This window comes from Girardinichthys multiradiatus, chromosome 3 (genome assembly GCF_021462225.1).
Source record: "Girardinichthys multiradiatus isolate DD_20200921_A chromosome 3, DD_fGirMul_XY1, whole genome shotgun sequence".
Lineage (NCBI taxonomy): Eukaryota > Metazoa > Chordata > Actinopteri > Cyprinodontiformes > Goodeidae > Girardinichthys > Girardinichthys multiradiatus.
Window position 1 is genome coordinate 42,617,362 of NC_061796.1, and position 17,730 is coordinate 42,635,091.

Here is a 17,730-nt window from a genome sequence, read left to right on the forward strand (position 1 = left end):
GCTATGAGAAAGAGAGCATCTCCACACACACACACACAAACACACACACACACACACACACACACACACACACACACACACACACACACACACACGCACACCTCCTCCTCTCTTCTGTTTTCCTCCTCCTCCCCCCGGAGAGAAAGGGTTAATTGGAGTAGGAATTTCATCGCACATCTGTCAGATTTTTAAGGCAGTGACGCACTGAAAGCTGGGAGTCAATGCGAGCAAAGGGAGGAGGAGGAGGAGGAGGAGGAGAAAGAGTTGGTGGTGAGATCGATGAAGTGGCAGGCAGAGAAGCAAGAGGAGGAGGAGGAAAATCTCACGAGATAATGAAAGAAAAAGAGAAGTGCCTGTAACCGAGCGAAAACACGGAGCGTGGACCCGGAGACTGTCTTAGGAGTAAAAACAAGAGGAGACCTAGATATTTACCCGAAACCGCAGATGTTGTTTTCTTTTTTTCACAATTTTTTGTGCTGGTTTTTGGTGGATGTGCTACCCCGGGGCGCAGCGGACCAATTGTGTGAATCTGTAGGTCTGCTCGGCGACACAGTCGGAGAGATGCACAGGGCGGACAGCAGCCGTGGTTGCGCCCTGAGAAGCGGATAAAATAAAGGTAGGATATTTTTAGTCTTTAATAAGTCATTGTTGGCGTTAACGTGATCTTTGGTAGATAAAGCATCTTCCCTGAGATGCACTGGTAATTTGCAGCAACTAGTAAGCGCGCTCTTTCTATAGGATATTGCTTTGCATACAGCAGCAAGAAAAACGCATTAATTTACAAGAGGAGATGATAATGAAATCAATGAAGTTCTCATATCGGTGCTTTCTCGAGAAATTAAGACTATCAATAACCTACTGTTTACAACACAAATGTGTGAAATAACGTCAATATTAAAGAGGAAAAACGCAATGTTGTTATTTTCCCCCTTTGTGCATCGATGGAAGTTTAAATGTAGGGGGTAACATCCGCTGTCTTGTCGCACGCAGGCACAAAAGCGATCGAGACACCAGCCGGAGACCCCAGCAGAGCACCAAAGACACAAACAGATGCACAAGTGAGAATAAAATAACCCGCCAGGATCTCCATGCTGTACCAAGCTCATTTTCTGAGACTTTGAGGGAGTTTGAAGACACTACTTAATGTTATCAGATAATTAATTAGACAATCCGTAAGCCCGGAAATCAATTAATTCACAAATCAATAAATCCATAGTCTAGTGTAACAAGAGACCTTACAGATTGTTGTCCTGGCTGTTGAACAACAATAACAAAGATAGAGCAACAGCAAACAGAAGCAAGAAACACACATTTATTTGCTGAAATTGAAGATGGATGGAGGTCTAGGGGAGATGTCCCTCCACAGCCACTCTGAGCTGGCCCACAGCCAGGACGGCAGGGCCATGCTGCACTCCCGGGACCTTTCAGCAGCATTCCCCAGGCCTTCCCTCGGGGGCTCCGGCATGTCTCTGGAACCCGAGCCCCGTCCGTCGGGCTTCGACCACTCCATGTCGGCGCTGGGCTACAGCGGCGACTCCCCGTCCAGCTCGGGCAGCACCTACACCACCCTAACCCCCCTGCAGCCGTTTGACGACAAATTCCACCACCACCATCACCACCATCACCCCTGCCTCCCGGTCAGCAATGTTATCGGCAGCTTCACCCTCATGCGGGAGGATCGAGGCCTCAGCACCAACTTCTACAACCCTTATGGAAAGGAGCTAGCCATGACCCAAAGCCTGACACCCCCCACCACAGGTTCAGGCCTGGGCACCTCCATGCATGGCTACAGCAGTCTGGGAAACAGTCCCAATGGCAATGGTGGACAGATGCTCCACAGCGGCTATGATGTCCATGGGGGGAGTCTCTTCTGCCGGGCATCAGATTTTGGCAGAGAGATGTCACCACCAGGCCTGGGAGTTGGCGATGTGTCCGTTGGACATCAGCTGAACAAGATAGAGGCTCACCAGCACACACCTAACCACCACCCTCACATCTACAGCCAGCACTACCAACCTCACCATCACCCAAGCCAGCAATCAGCCAAAATGGGCGAACACATGCATTCCTCGTCGCCCGCCTCATCCTCACCCGGCGAGGGCATGCTGCCGGGCTCGCAGGGTGGCGGAGGCGGGGAAGAGATCAACACCAGGGACGTGGCCCAGAGGATCATCACCGAGCTGAAGCGCTACAGCATCCCCCAGGCCATCTTCGCAGAGAGGGTCCTGTGTAGGTCACAGGGCACGCTGTCTGACCTCCTGAGGAACCCCAAGCCCTGGGGCAAGCTCAAGTCTGGCCGCGAGACCTTCAAGAGGATGTCTCGCTGGCTGCAGGAGCCCGAGTTTCAAAGAATGGCCTCACTTCGGCTGGAGGGTAAGATCTAGCTTTGCTATCTGTATGCCTCACACATGCACCCTCACACTAAAAAAATACACTCTTTCCTCCTGTTTTCCCCAAACGCCAGCCTTCTGTATATCTTCCAAAAAAAATTCTCCTTTCCAGTGATCAGTATGCAGCGCAGGTTGACACATGAAGAAAAGCATAAAGCATCATACGGATGTTTCTGTTTTTCACACTGAGAACGTACCACTGGCTTGTCTGTAACCTCATTAGGTATTGATAATAAGAACATCCAGGACAGTCTGAGCCAGAAAGGGGCCATATGTGCAATTCCTTTCTTTATTTTGCTCCCAAACAGTGGCTATTGATTTGTACAGTAGCTACAACATAGGAAAAAAAAGTCTCAGACATTTGCCCTCCTCTAAAGTGAACCATGAAGATAGCGTGAGCAGCAATTGGAAATTTAATCGCTTTTGAGTCCACAAAATAATTTGCAGAAGATGTACCGTTCTAGAGCGGTTGATTCACTTGAGCAGTGATTTATATCTGTTCAGCGCCTGCCTGAAGTTGACTTGGCGAGGCACCTGATGCAAATCACACTTGAGCTTTTGCCAGATGTCTTTTATCAACGTCGTCACTGGGGCAATTGCTGCGAGACTGAATACAAACTGAGAAGCACCTCGCTAAAGCTTCAGAAGAAAGAGATGGTCTCAGCGGATTTGTGATGTTTACTTGAAAAGTTATTCAAGATTTTCTTGTGTGTCTTTTAATAGCAGATGATGAAATGAAATTGGGTTTTAAGATCAACATCAGCTTTGCCTTTGTGTTTTTCAAAAAATTCTCCAGTCATTTACCGCTTGCCTACCTGATAGTGTTTGTACAGATTTAAAAGAATAAAGATTTCTCTTTTTTTGAAAGGCACATTGTAATCTGCTGCTTGACATTTAATATTCTTCTGGGATGTGGATTGAAGACACGACAGCACGCTGTACAGTGCCGTGTTACAGTGTTGTCCCTCCACAGGGACAGGGGCCCATCTGATACATGCAGCACAGAAAGAAATCCAAGTGAGCGCAGTAATATGAGATGAGCAAAGACGTGTGTGTGTGTGTGTGTGTGTGGGTGTGTGTGCTAACTGCAGGGGTCTTTGAGCTGTACGTGTGTGCAAGTCCGCTTGGTTCATCACTGCCTTTTTCGCTCTCTGTCAGCAGCTCGACTGATTAAGCCCAACAACACAATGGGGTTCATAGGTAATGATTGTGCGCTCTTGCAATCCCTTCACAATTATTGATCCTTGATTGTTCAACTCTGAGAGCCCATGTGTACATCCTCTATTCAGACAAACGTCACAGCAATCACGACTAAAGCTCTTATCTGGAGATGAGTTATCTCAGGGTTTGTTCTGTAATTTGACTAAAGTGTCGGCTTGTTTAATCCAATCGTCGGTAGTGTGGATGCTTTGTATGCAAATTCACTTTGACTGTCTTGTAAAAACTAACCTATCAAGCTCAAAATCAAATCAACCCCTTTTTGGCAGAAATCTTGCATTGCTTACTCTTCTTTATTTGCAGCATCCCTTCCTTCATCTTTACAAACACAAACATTATTTCAACGAGTTGAAGTGCCACGTCTGAGCAGCCGATCAATCAGACTCATAAAAAATTAAAGCCTACACAGAGAAGCGTTTTAGTGTTTGACATTGCTCCTCTCTCCCTCTACTCCCACACACTCTAAAACTGCATATTTAGTTCCTGGCAAAGCCACAATTTAGACAGCTCGGCACTTTTCTACATAACCTACTTTCCGTAGGGGGTTGTTGTTTTTTTCTCCCCCTTCTCTCCTGGCCAACCCCCTTTTGTTTAATTACAAGCCGCTATTGATTTCCATGGGAAAGAGCAGCACACTTTGCCCACACACACCTCAGCCGCATCTGCGAATCGAGACTGGAATTAGAATGCGCAGTGCCCTGTACTCCCCAGTCTGAAGGTAGCTCAAGTGCTCTTTGCTCCATGCCTCAAGTTTTAAGATGATTCCCCCCTTAATGCAGCAGTGGCTTAAATACATAAAAGGTCCTTCAGACTGAGCAGGAAGCGTTATCTTATTTTCATAACTGTGTGTCTACGACGGAGAGCTGCAGAGCGCCCCTTGAAGCTCGACATGCTGTAATTATGGAATGCTCTTGCTGCCATTTTGTCTTTTCAAATAACTGTCTTTCTGCAGAGACACTTTGCTAAACATGGAGGAGGTGATCCCTTGGATGTATCTGCAGTATCTCGTTTGTGTGCATACGTTTGAGCTCCACGGATTACTGCACTGTATATGAGATGCATCTTCAGGCCAACTTCAGGCTGTGGAGGAGGCAATCAGGATTTAGCTGGAGAAAAGGCAGGATAAAGACCACACAGCTCTGACACTTAAAGTCAAGCAGGGGATCAGAGACTATAACTTTAAAGATGATGGCTGAAGCCCTTGACTAAAGGTCTGAATAGAAAAGAAAGGTCAATGCGGTTTATGTGTCGGCTCCAGCGCTGCACCAACCCCCTACAGCTATGAAAACTGCACAGCCTCATTCAGCTCTTGCTGTGTACAGTTCACTTTCAGCTGGCAAGGCTCAAAGGTCAAAGCCGATTCCATTTGCATATCAGGAATCACAAACAGGCCAGTGTGGCATTCACTGTGCAGCATCCAGCGAACAGCTCTGCTGCCTTTGCTGCTGTTGTTGGTTTTTTTTGTATCTGACTGTTGCAGCTTCCCCCACTCTAGCGCTGAAGGGGTTAATCAGCCTCTGTGGGTCGAGAAGTCTGAGCTGCACAGATTTAATCAATAATTTCTATCAGCCCCTGGCCCAAGAAATCAGCAGGGGGTGGGCAGGGGATGGGGCAGGGGGGTGGACATGGAGGGGAAGGAGGCTGGGAGGGGTTCTAGCTGGGAGGGGAGGCGGTGTAGGTTTGGACGCCGGGGGGTAAGGAAAGGACTTTCGATCACGTTTCAGCAACACGAGACAGGGGCATACATCATGATTAGGGGCTGTTCCCACGATCATAAGAAGCCTATAGGGGAATATTTATATCTCCAGGAGTAGCCCCAGTGCTGGGGATTTATAGCATGGTAATTGTGAGCCTTTTACACATGATTACTGCATAAGGAAGCATTTACTTAATGGCTGGTGTTATGATCGTTTGTGAGGCAGAGCGGCAAGGACGGGACGGAGGAGGATGAAAAGCGGCAGGACACAGTGACTCCTCCAACAAGCCATAAATCCGAGCTACAAGCAAGCCGATCTGCACTATCATGTTATTCCTTGCATTACTAAGTGAACTAAGAGTGCACCACTGTATACACCATACACCTTACAACCAACCCCCAACCAACAAATATTGACAGTGAAAATGGTGTAACAGCAGTAAAAAAGTAGCCTTTCACAAAAAATGTACTTCTGGTGATATTGACATGCTGCTGACATCTCGGCCTGTTCAGATTTTAATGAGACATAGTTCGATAACTCAGAAATGCAAACGAGATCTTGATGCCCTAAAAGCCAAATAGAGGCCTGTAATCTCAAAGTGACATGAGCGCATCCCTATGTAAAAACATTTCCTTTAGATAATGATTTTGAAGTTGAACATTCACTGGGAATTCACGATACAGATTTATTCATGTCTACTTGAGTGCTCAAGCTTCACAAACTTAGCTCAACCAAAAGTCCCCGGAGGTACACAAGGTGGCAAACGCCATCTCTAGGGCCGGGAGGGGTCTGGGTTGCTGCCGCTGCGATGGCACTCGTGTAGAAAATGGGAAAGGCGGTGGAGTGAGGTCATGCTTGTTTCTCAAGCACCCTGCTAATGAGAGAAATTTGTTGGTGCGAGTTGGAGGAGTGAGGAGTTGGTCATACAGTAAACACCATCAGCAGTAGCAGTAGCCTTGATTTGTTTCTCAATGGGAAGCTGTAAGCCAATCAATTGGACGTGTCAGGGCTGTTATGAGAGAAAAAGGCAGGATCACTGGTTTATAAAATCTATGTTGGTAGCATGTGTGAACTGGATGGAGTGTCTTTGTGTTTTAGAGATGGAAATATAGGGGGTAAAGGTTATTACTTGCTGATATCTCCATCTTTCCAAGATGGAGATATCTTTTGTAAGTAGTAGAATTCCACATGCATTTTTGTGTTTTCTTCCTAGAACATAAACAAAGTGGGAAAATAACTATAATGGCAATTGTTATATTAAAAAAATATAACAAAAAAAGGCTTACCGTATTTAAAAAAAATAAATTTAAATTACGTTTAAAAGGCCAAAAGATGTTATGGTCTAATATTTACAAGATCAAGTCAAATTGTATTTATATTTTAAGTTGTATATTATGCTATGCTAATATATAAATGTTTAAAATTTGTTTTAACATCTAAAAAAGGAACATTAAGAATCTAGTATGAACACTGATCACTTATTTGGGCCTTGGTGTGCATGTGTTTGCTCTGCTGTGCTTTATACTCCTCTGCTTACTCTTACAAATGCATCTGATACCATCAGCAAAACAACCACACAGTGCTGATTGAAACCTCTTAAAAGTGTGCATTTAGGTAATTGCACGACTCTCCTAAATATGTTTCAGTCCACTTAAGGCTTCTAAACACCGCGGGCAATGCCGACGCTGCGTGTTTCACTCACCCCTGACGTCAACTCGTCTAAACAGAAAATAAATGAGTTCCGCTTTAAAGTGATTATTACTCACTCACCGCCGCCACATGTAAATGCCTTTATGAGAAACTAATGATGCTGTAGCGTCCACTAAGGGAAAAAAGGAGGAGGAAGAGAGGAAGTGGAAGGAGATGGATAGAGGAAGAGAGAAGTGAAGGAAGGGGTGTTGGAGGGGAGTTGGCTCGGTACACAAAGGCAGAGGTTGGTGTTGTGCTTCCTGTATATACAGAATTACAGCGTGTTAGAGGTGAAGGGTTCAGTGATGGATATGCAGAGAGGAAGATGCAGCCTGAATTCAAAATGTTCGTCTGAGGCTCAAAATGGATCTGCGCTCAACCTACACACTCAGGGCTGCTTCTTGTTTCTCGTTGAGCTGTGCTGATTTATTTGGCAGAGCAATTTTAGATATTTTAGATTTTTACACTTTCTCATAAGCAAGCATTGATTATATGATTGTGCAGGCTGCAGTGGTGTTTAACCCAGACCCGGTGTTGTCATTTCGCTGTTCTTATAATGAAGGCTTACATAGAAAAATACTCCAAAAAAATGTAGATATAAAACAAATAAATTACCAGAGGCCTTTTTCACCTCAGACATTGTTTGTATTATTTGAGTATCAGGAACTTTAACACTTTAACAAGAAACAGTGAATGTTAATATCCTCTGTGGACCATATATTTAGAAATAAATGAATAAGAATGTAAAAGGTCTATCCAAACACTGGCACCAGTTAATACATTTTAAATTTATTTTTCTTTCTATTGCTAAGTTAATATTTTTTTTATCAACCTTTAGATTAAATGCTTTTTTGAAGTTTGTCTGCTTGGTTTTTCTGTGGTTTTAATTTTGCATGGGTTGATTAGCAGTACCAAGGTTTATCAAGGTTTTAACTTTTTTTAACATTTTATTTATTCTAGGATTTAAGAGTTTAAATTCTAGGATTTAAAGTCCCTTTAGTGAGAGTTAATAAATGTTCTCTGATTGTATGGAGTATAGACTAGCACCATGCAATTCCTACAGTTTAAAGTCCTTTACGTGAGATGACAGGGAAAGTTGACTCCTATTAAGGTAACTCTTAAGCAGCTGACTGCAGGTTCCAGTTGAGCAGACAGCTCATCTAATCTGCCAGCTTGTCATTCTTTTGTTGCTGTATAAAGAGCCAAAGTGTAAAAAAGTGCCATATTTGGTGGAGTAAACATATTTACTTAAAAACATCTTTAAAATTCATGTTTATTATATGTTTTTGCTTAAGCCTCTGATCACATCAAAATAACTGTAAATCTAGAGAATAGGTTGGAGCTAGAATATTCAGTCTTGCAGCTTTAAAGCTATATTATTTTGAGCAGTACAGTTATGTTATTTTTCGCAGGAGCAAGAATAACTGTTGCTCTTTTGCATTCAAATAAAAGCAGTTAGATCATGTTATCCGTTTTTGTTTTAAATCTTTGTATTAATACATTGATTGATTAAACTGTGGGAATCTCATACTGACCCATATTGGAGTACACATTCCTATCTGAAATGTAACAGAACACGGAATTTTCAGAACTCCCTAAAATTTGAAAAAACGCCTTCTACTAAATACAGCAAAGAGAAAACAGAACGATTGTGTTTGGAAGTTGTTGCAATAACCAAGGCGTTTTTTGTCTATAGAAAGAATATTTTAATATTACTTTTTCCAGGTCAGATCTGATTAAAAAGAAAAACTTTTTCATAAAAGTAATTAAGGAGCTGTAAAAATAAACAATGAAAACATCAAAGCTTTGGCCTGGAAGTGCTTTTTTGCTTTTTTTTTATTTATTTCTCCAGCCACCACCAGCAGCTCGCTGGCAACAAGATGTGAAAGACTGAACATCTTGATTCCTGCACTGCACAATGAAACAAGTTGCTGATTCATCTCTTTCAACTAATCAAAGTTGCTTAGCTAATCTGTTTTCTTTCAACAAATCCACTTTCCCTCAGCTTAATCCATTTGTCCTAGTTAGCCTGCCAGTCTGTTACTAACCTGTTTCCCCTTTCCTCCCTCCCTCTGATACATCTCTCATCCATGTGCCTGCAGCCTGCAAGCGCAAGGAGCAGGAGCAGAGCAAGCTGGAGCGCAACCAGGGCCCGAAGCGTACCCGGCTGGTGTTCACAGACCTGCAGCGGCGCACGCTCATGGCCATCTTCAGAGAGAACCATCGCCCCACCAAAGAACTGCAGGTCACTATCTCCCAGCAACTGGGCCTGGAGCTCTCCACCGTCAGCAACTTCTTCATGAACGCCCGCCGGCGCAACCTGAACAAATGGACCGACGAGGGCCGCCCCTCTTCCACCGGCTCCTCGGGCTCCAACGTGTCCTCCTCCGCGGTGTCCTGCAGCACCGCGTGATGATGGGCTGTCCTGGAGGTGCGTTGGGGAGGGCGCCTAGGGAGCAAAGGGGGCACATAGACTGGTCTAGGTGGAGATCAGGCGGTACAAATGTCCTCGTTATCAGAAGGAGTGACGGAGCTGTTGCAGATGATTTTATGAAGCATTTTCCCTAACCAAAGTCGACTGCCTCTTTGAAATGGAAGGAGGCAATGCTTAGAGTGATAAAATTGCAGGACGTGAGGTCCTGCTTGTATAGTCAAGGGTGTGAAGAAGATTAACACCCTCACATAGACACCATCCCATTGCATTATTTTGATTATGTAGATTACAGATAATGAGGGTTTTGCAAATCAGGAGGAAGCATATTTTGATGTACCTTCAAATCTTTTCCCATCTCTCCAAATGTGAAGAATCAAGAGGTGCCGTTTAGTCACACCTGGAGAGCTCCATCGTGTAAGTTTTTAATCAGAAGTGTTTGGCGTCATCCAAAGATGTTAACCTCCCCACCCCACGCTCTTATTTTTCCTCGAGAATCAAGATGAAGGAGGAAGAAAAGGCCGTTATTTTTATTTATTTTTGTGAAGAGGTCAATTCCTCTTTCTTAGCATGTGTTTCCATGGTGATGGTTCCCAGGACTGTTTTGGTGCTGTTTCAAGTTTGGAGCCTGGAGTAATCAGGATGGGGTTTTGTTAGCGTCCGTAAATCCCAGCCGTCAATCATAAACCACCAACAAGAGCATCTGCAGCGTTTTGTCAGAACGGTCTTGCCTTGAATTAATCAGAGGTTTCAGGGGGGATCTCTGATATGACGTGACGTTATGCCGGTACAGAATCAATAAACACAAGTAGGGTGTGGAAACAGACTTGTTGATCCAACCGTTTTAGCTTTAAGACTGTTGCTGAGCTTCCAAATAAGAGCTCCTCAGCCATTTTTGACTCAAAATCAAGCCACAAAAAAAGAAAAAAAAATTTAATTTGAACACAAAAGGTTTCATAGAGAAGAGCTACACCTGACACAGTATATAGTGAGATTTTAGTATTTTTTTCAGCTCATTTACAAATAACTGCACACACCTCTTCTCCATTCTGAAGTGTTTTTTTAACAGATGTTTAGAAAATGGAGGAATGTGATTCTTTCTGCCCTTTTTGTACAGATTTCAAGCACATCACTCTATTTATAGGAAACATGTTGGAAGTGTGGGGCAGTTTGTTTCAGCCCTGCTGAAGGTCATTTTTAATTTTCTTTTTGGTCTGCAAAGGAAAGGTTTAACCGGCCTTATAGTCAACAGCAAAATCAAACCAAGAACATTTTAAATGCAATTACTGATCTGATTTATGGTATTTATTACTGTGTTTGTGTATTTATTGTTTACCTTTTGTTTTCCTCTTTGTATTTATTTGGTAATTTAAGTATGCTATCTATATACTGTAAGTATTTATTTAACGATGCTCTGTATGTCTGTGTGAAACTAAAGACTTTTTTCTGATGGGGACTTTTAGCTGTAGAATCCCATCATAATACCAAAGATTAACATTTCCTCCCTGAATGTATGACCTGAATCTCTAAACCCAGTACCTGATCCCAATCCTGATCCGAACCATCATGTGACGTTCTATCTTTCTATCCTAAGGCCTGGTCTTTTTTGCTTTTCTTTTTTGTTGTTCTTTTTGTAGGAAAATTGGGAATTCTTTACTCTTGCAAGGGTCTCTGCTGTCATCTCTTAAAGCCAAGGCCAAAGCTTGTTTGAATGTTGTGATTATATTTAGAATTAATTATACTAAAGATAATGATGATGTGGCATCCCATGGGTTTGTAATGGTTATATTCAGACCAATGCCAGGTGGAGGATGAAGCATCTCGGGACCCACTTAAGGCGCCGTCTGAGGTGAAAGTGGAAGTCCACCTTGGTCACATGCAGACATGCCTGCTGCTGCCGGGCTCAACATGCATGGCCGTGACTGTCTTCTCCCCTTCACCCTAACTCCTCCACGGTGCAGTGCAGGCACTCCTGTCTACGTCCAACTCAGTGTAATGTCACCATCCCACACAAGCCAAGCCCTTCTGACAGTTATCTCAGTTCCAACTAGGCATGGGCTGTCGCGGCATAATGACGTAACGGTATTACAGCATTCTCTCAAAAATTTAAAACCGAAATGTAAAACATGATCTTTTTGCTTTTATTTAAAACAGAAAAGCAATTATTCCTGATGGATATTAACTGTTCCAGGTATAATGCAATTCATAACAATTATTTTTAGTAGTTTTGATTTTGATACAAAGATATAAGGAATGATATAGTAACACTTTGAGTATAACAAACTCATATTAGCTGGTTAATTAGACAGGCTATGGACTCGGGCAGAGCCTGCAGAGGTGGGCAATATATATCGCCGACGATAGTATCGTAAACTTTGCTTTGACGATGTGCAGTTTTACATTATCGAGTATTTATACTGTCTCGAAAAGACAACAAATGGAGGGTGCATACATGATAAAGGAGAGGTGCATGAAAATTCTCATTGAAAGAATGTGTGCCTCAGAAGCCAATTAGCAGACAAGATTCAGTCTCGTGACTCGAGTTGGCGGCAACTAGGCCAATCAGCAAACAGAATTCAGTCTCGTGACTCACAGCAACTAAACGAGAACAATCTTCTCACTTGGAGGAAATATGCAGCAATATTCTGTCTCAGCAGATGATTTAATAGCAAGACGTGAGTCCACGTCCCTAGCCTGGAAATGGTCCGTTTTTGACAAGACTGAAGTCGGTCAAAATAGCGTTATATGCAAGATATGCCGAAAAGTGGTCACCGTGAAGAACAGTTCAACAACAAATCTGTTCCACCACTTGCAAGCAAACCATACAAAAGAGTATGAGGATTATGTAAAACTTCGTGACTCTACGAGCATTACTACAGCCAAAGAAAAGACAAGTAATTCAGCACAACACACTCAGCAAATATAAATATGGCCATTATTGGGCAATGGTTTGCAGAAGGCCATAATATGTTTGTGTGCATGTTTTGCAAAAGATGTATGAAGCACTTAAAAAAATAAACATGAGCTATTGTTCGTGTTCATCCATAGATGTCCTGGTAGGCAAGTAGGGTTTGACAGCAATTTTTGTAAAAAAAAAAGAAAGAAAGAAAGAAAGAAAGAAAAAGGATATTGTCAGATTTTCGTTATTGGAAAATAAAAAAAAGATTATCGAGATATTTTTTTTTGTCCAAATTGCTTAATAAGGTTAACTGATGGAGCTCCTTCAGTTTACACGCTGTGACTGTCCGTTGTTTCTTGCGACTGAAAATATTTCCAAACAGCTGTTCACAACAACAGGTGGGGGAGGGGCAGTGCTGTGTTACTGTATTGTCCCTATTGTTTGAGAAAACTTTGGTTAATCCATTAAATTCTGAGTCATCTCATTGAAAAGGATTTTGTAGTGTAGAAATCATATGATGGAAAATTTTAACAGTAATGAAAACATAACCTTTGTACACTCTGACACCGGTCACCAGCGCATGCCTAATTCCAAGAGGGTTTTTTAGTTTTTTAGGGTTTACTACTGCTCCTTTATGGGTACTTGTTGATTTTAGAATATGTTCCTCATTTTTTGGATTGCTCTGTTGTTTCTGTATCTCAAAAATCAGGTTATAAAGGTCTGAGGCACCATTTTTGCGCCTTAGCGTCTTAGAATTTCCTGATCTTCTGAATATCTTTGGTTTTTAACTGGGGCCCCAGATTCCTAGCCCCTTCAGACTTATTGGACTTATTGTATCTAGATTTTGTTGCAAGTGCTTCTCAAACTAATGATGAACTTAAAGGATATTTTCCAATCATCTGGAATTTCATCAACCTCTGAGGTTCCCTGATCAGCTTGCACAGCACAACTGTTTAGATTTCCCAGTGTTTTGTTTATTTGGATGATTAAATCAGGAAAGTCACCAAAGACCCATGCTCTGACCCCCTGCGGAAATGCTTCCAACTATCAGCGAGGCTGACACGGCCTTTTTCCACCTTGAACCCGCTCTCATTTTCTCTCTCTTTCTCTGTCTTTAACACTAGAAAGGGGGCGGATCGGTGTAGCCCCCTTCACAGCATGCACTTGAAAGACGAGCGGTCATGAAAGAGGCCATCGACTTTTTCGTGGACTTCAAAGCAAAGGCTTTTTTTTATCCCATCTCCTCTCTGGGTTTCTGGACTGAGGTCTGCTGTTGGCCAGACCTGTGGGCTTTAGGGGGGCATTCAGAAAGGGGTGGAGGGAGTGGGTGAGACATCAGAGAGGAGGCTGAATCATCCAGGATGAGGATGGTAGTGAGTGTGTGTGTGTGTATGTTTAGAAAAACTAGGATGGAGGGGGGAGTTGTTTGAGGAGCAGGAGGTGTTGGAGTACTGGGGCATGGAGCTGAATTAAACTTTAATGAGTGACAATTGTAAGCATGCTGAGAGCTAAAGGGGGGGAAGTGGTGGGGGTGAGTGGTCAAGTCAGAATTGGGGTGAAAAAAATTAAAAATGAAAGAGCTTGAAGGCTTTTCTGCCGACCTCTGCTCGCCACTGTCATCATATCAAAGCTGAGGTGACACCTTTCAGGTTTCTCTTTGTATCGCTGACTGGGAGACAAAAATGGAGACAGAGCTGTTTGTATTGAGCCCCCTTCTGTTCCGTGTCATGCAGAAAGACTCTTCCTTCTCCTCTGTGTGCAGAGAGGCAGGCAGGAGGGAGAGCTGCATGTTGCAGGTGATTCCTACACCTTTTTAACCTGCGGCACCACCTAGTGTCATCTCCAGAAAGACACCTCCAGACAGGAACCTGAGAAGCATTTGATGGTGAAACCACAGAACTGAAATCAGATGCATACTTTCAGAATTTAAATGAAAAAAACAAAAAGTATGTTTTTTATCATGTTTAAACAAAAAGGAAACAACCAAAGATGAATAGGTAACTGTTGAATAATTTTAACATTAGAGCTGACCGTAGCATGTAGAGGATTAAAAAAAACAGAAGAGGGTTCTTTCTGCTGCAGAAAACAGTTTTTTTGTAAAGCTGGAACTGAGAAACTGGCAAAGGCCTTGTCTTCAGAAGGAAGTCTTTTGGACTTTGGAATCCCTGTTGTCTGTCTGTCCTTGCCTTCCCACCCTGTGTGTACACAAAGACTTTACCCATCTACCTCAACTGTGTGAGTTGTTGCGTGGCAAAGATATTCCTTAACCAAAGAATCCATCCTGTCAGGGTGTCTGTCTGTCTGTCTGTCTGTCTATCTATCTTGTCTGTCCATCCGTCTCTTCTTCATGACTATATGCTCCAAACCAAATGTGCTGGAATCAATCCGAGACAGGAGCCTGTACAAGGCTCCTATCCAGCCAAAGCTGAACGCCAGTATGCTAGAGTCCCATTGATCCATGTTCTGTATATATATATGAAATCATTCTTAAGACCAAAAAAGAAGGAGGTGACAATCTAAGCAAGGAGGTTCTTGCTGTAATCAACGTTGCCTATTCCTTGTTTTCCATAAACTAGAACTATCCCCCGAGAATCAGCCCTTCAATCCGAAATAAAAAGGAAAGGTCAAAGGAGACAGAAGCTATTTTTCCACATTTGTAAGCCACCCCTTCCCTCCCCCTGTTATTTCCAAATGTTTAGTGTAGTTGAAATACTGTTCGATCCCACTGTTGTAAGTAGGAATTAATAAAATCCATACACAAAGCTTTAACCGAGGACAGGCTGAGGGGAAATGTTGGAGCTACCTCAGCTTGAACTCATCGACCCACCATGCTTTACTGTGCCATTCTTGTCCATGTGTTAGACTTAACTAATGAATGTGGCTAACCAACCAAAGGCTTAAAAAAGATACACAACACTTTAAACATCAATCATGGTGGGACATTTTGTATCAACAACTAAAGAAAAATCCCTTTGAATACCTCATGTGAAAATTGTTTGTTGTGATGTTGCACTAAAAAATAAAAATGATTCATTTGTAACCCAACACTGGGCTCTGTCAAGTTTATTCTGACTTGCTGCAAGCCTGTCTGATGCTAAACAACAGTCTTGTCTTTACCCCCTCTTTTTTATTTATTTAAGAAAATTGTGAAGTTTTGGTTGTAAAAATAGTTTTTTTTCCCCAGTTGTAGACAGAGCTATGCATAATTTGTCTTCATTAAGTTGAGGAGAAAATGCTGAAATGTAAGAACATTTAATAGTTTAAAGGTGCATCTCAAGTAACTTAGAATTAATTAATATTATTAATTAAATAAAAAATGTAAAACTTATATCATATATACATTTCATATGGAGTAATATATTTCAAGTATCTATTTCTGTTAATTTTGATTATTGTGGCTCACACCTAATAAAACCCAAAAATTCAGGTTATCAAAAATGTAAATCATAAAAAGTATCAATAACAGAAAAAATATGTTTGGTACAGAAAACATATTATGCATATTATGGCCTACAGCATCATAGGGAAGACTGATGACAGCTAAAGAAACTGCCTTTGGTTTATCAAAGCATATTAATGGGAAGTTGAGTGGAAGGGAAAAATGTGGTAGAAAAGGGTGCACAAGCAACTGGGATAACTGCAGCCCTGAGAGGATTGTGAAGAAAATCTAATTTTTAATCGTATTTTAATTTTTTGAGATGCCCCTGTACTCAAGCTATTGCCAGAATGTGAAGCATGTCAATGAAACATTATTTAATGCACTGCTACATTATAATATTTTAAAAAGCATAATTTCTTATGTTTAAATTAAAACATAAAAACCACATAAGTTTGGGCCAAGCCAAGCGACAAAATATGAATTTCTATGTTGAAGGATTCAAGTTTTACAAGGCAGCTGTAAGTGGACCATTTTTCTGTATACAAACAATAAAATCTGAAACCAAAAAATACTGTAACATATTACTCTGACTTGGAATCCAAAAAAAGATATTCTATATGCAGCAGGCAGCATACACTGCACCATCACAGATAAAAAACAAAACCTAACACCAAAGGATCCTGACAGTACATGCAAAAAAAACCTGATCGAGATTTGGGGAATATGGAGGTTAATTCAACATCTCAAATTTGGTGTTATGCTTCTCAGACCATTGGTTGATCATTTTGACTTTGTGTCAGTGAACACTATCCTACTGAAAGAGGTCACAGCCAGGGAAAAGCATTTCCACTGTGACTGACCTATTGCTGTGCAGCCCCAAACGTAACAAACTGTAATGCAGTATGTACACGCTAATTCACTATTCAATAAATTAGAATATGTGTTTCCATGAGGCTCATTTGTCATGAAGCCCAAATTTCTGTCTTATAATGTTTTTATTTAAATTGATCTAATGTAATATTCTAATCTTAAATGTCATGTTTTCATTAGCTGTAAGCGGAAAATCAATATAATTAACAGAAACGACATCTTGAAAAGACCAGCCTGTGTGTCATTAATTTACATAATGTGTTTCACTTAGTGAATTGAGTTAGTGAAATATAAGTACTTTTCAATATTCTAGTTTATTAAATAGGTCTGTACAGGGGTTGGACAATGAAACAATAATTTATTAGTATGGTGTAGGGCCTCCTTTTGCGGCCAATACAGCATCAATTCGTCTTGGGAATGACATATACAAGTCCTGCACAGTGGTCAGAGTGATTTTAAGCAATTCTTCTTGCAGGATAGTGGCCAGGTCACTACGTGATACTGGTGGAGGAAAATGTTTCCTGTCTCGCTCCTCCAAAACACCCCAAAGTGGCTCAATAATATTTAGATCTGGTGACTGTGCAGGCCATGGGAGATGTTCAACTTCACTTTCATGTTCATCAAACCAATCTTTCACCAGTCTTGCTGTGTGTATTGGTGCATTGTCATCCTGATACACGGCACCGCCTTCAGGATACAATATTTGAACCATTGGATGCACATGGTCCTCAAGAATTGTTCGGTAGTCCTTGGCAGTGATGCGCCCATCTAGCACAAGTATTGGGCCAAGGGAATGCCATGATATGGCAGCCCAAACCATCATTGATCCACCCCCATGCTTCACTCTGGGCATGCAACAGTCTGGGTGGTACGCATCTCCACACCGTAATTCTCCCGGAAGTGGGGAAAACAGTAAAGGTGGACTCATCAGAGAACAATACATGTTTCACATTGTCCACAGCCCAAGATTTGCGCTCCTTGCACCATTGAAACCCACGTTTGGCATTGGCATGAGCGACCAAAGGTTTGGCTATAGCAGCCCGGCCGTGTATATTGACCCTGTGGAGCTCCCGACAGACAGTTCTGGTGGAAACAGGAGAGTTGAGGTGAACATTTAATTATGCTGTGATTTGGGCAGCCGTGGTTTTATGTTTATT

The 17,730-nt window shown here is 42.1% G+C and overlaps 1 protein-coding gene across 1 annotated transcript; it reads left to right on the forward strand.

Annotated features, from left to right (window-relative positions):
• Positions 1-276: 276 nt before the first annotated feature.
• On the forward strand, positions 277-15,369 carry onecutl (one cut domain, family member, like). Its single transcript, XM_047358739.1, has 3 exons — positions 277-616; positions 991-2,373; positions 9,097-15,369. Exons 2-3 carry the CDS (start codon positions 1,332-1,334, stop codon positions 9,405-9,407), a joined length of 1,353 nt encoding a protein of 450 aa, XP_047214695.1. The 5' UTR covers positions 277-616; positions 991-1,331; the 3' UTR covers positions 9,408-15,369.
• The last annotated feature ends 2,361 nt before the right edge of the window (positions 15,370-17,730 follow it).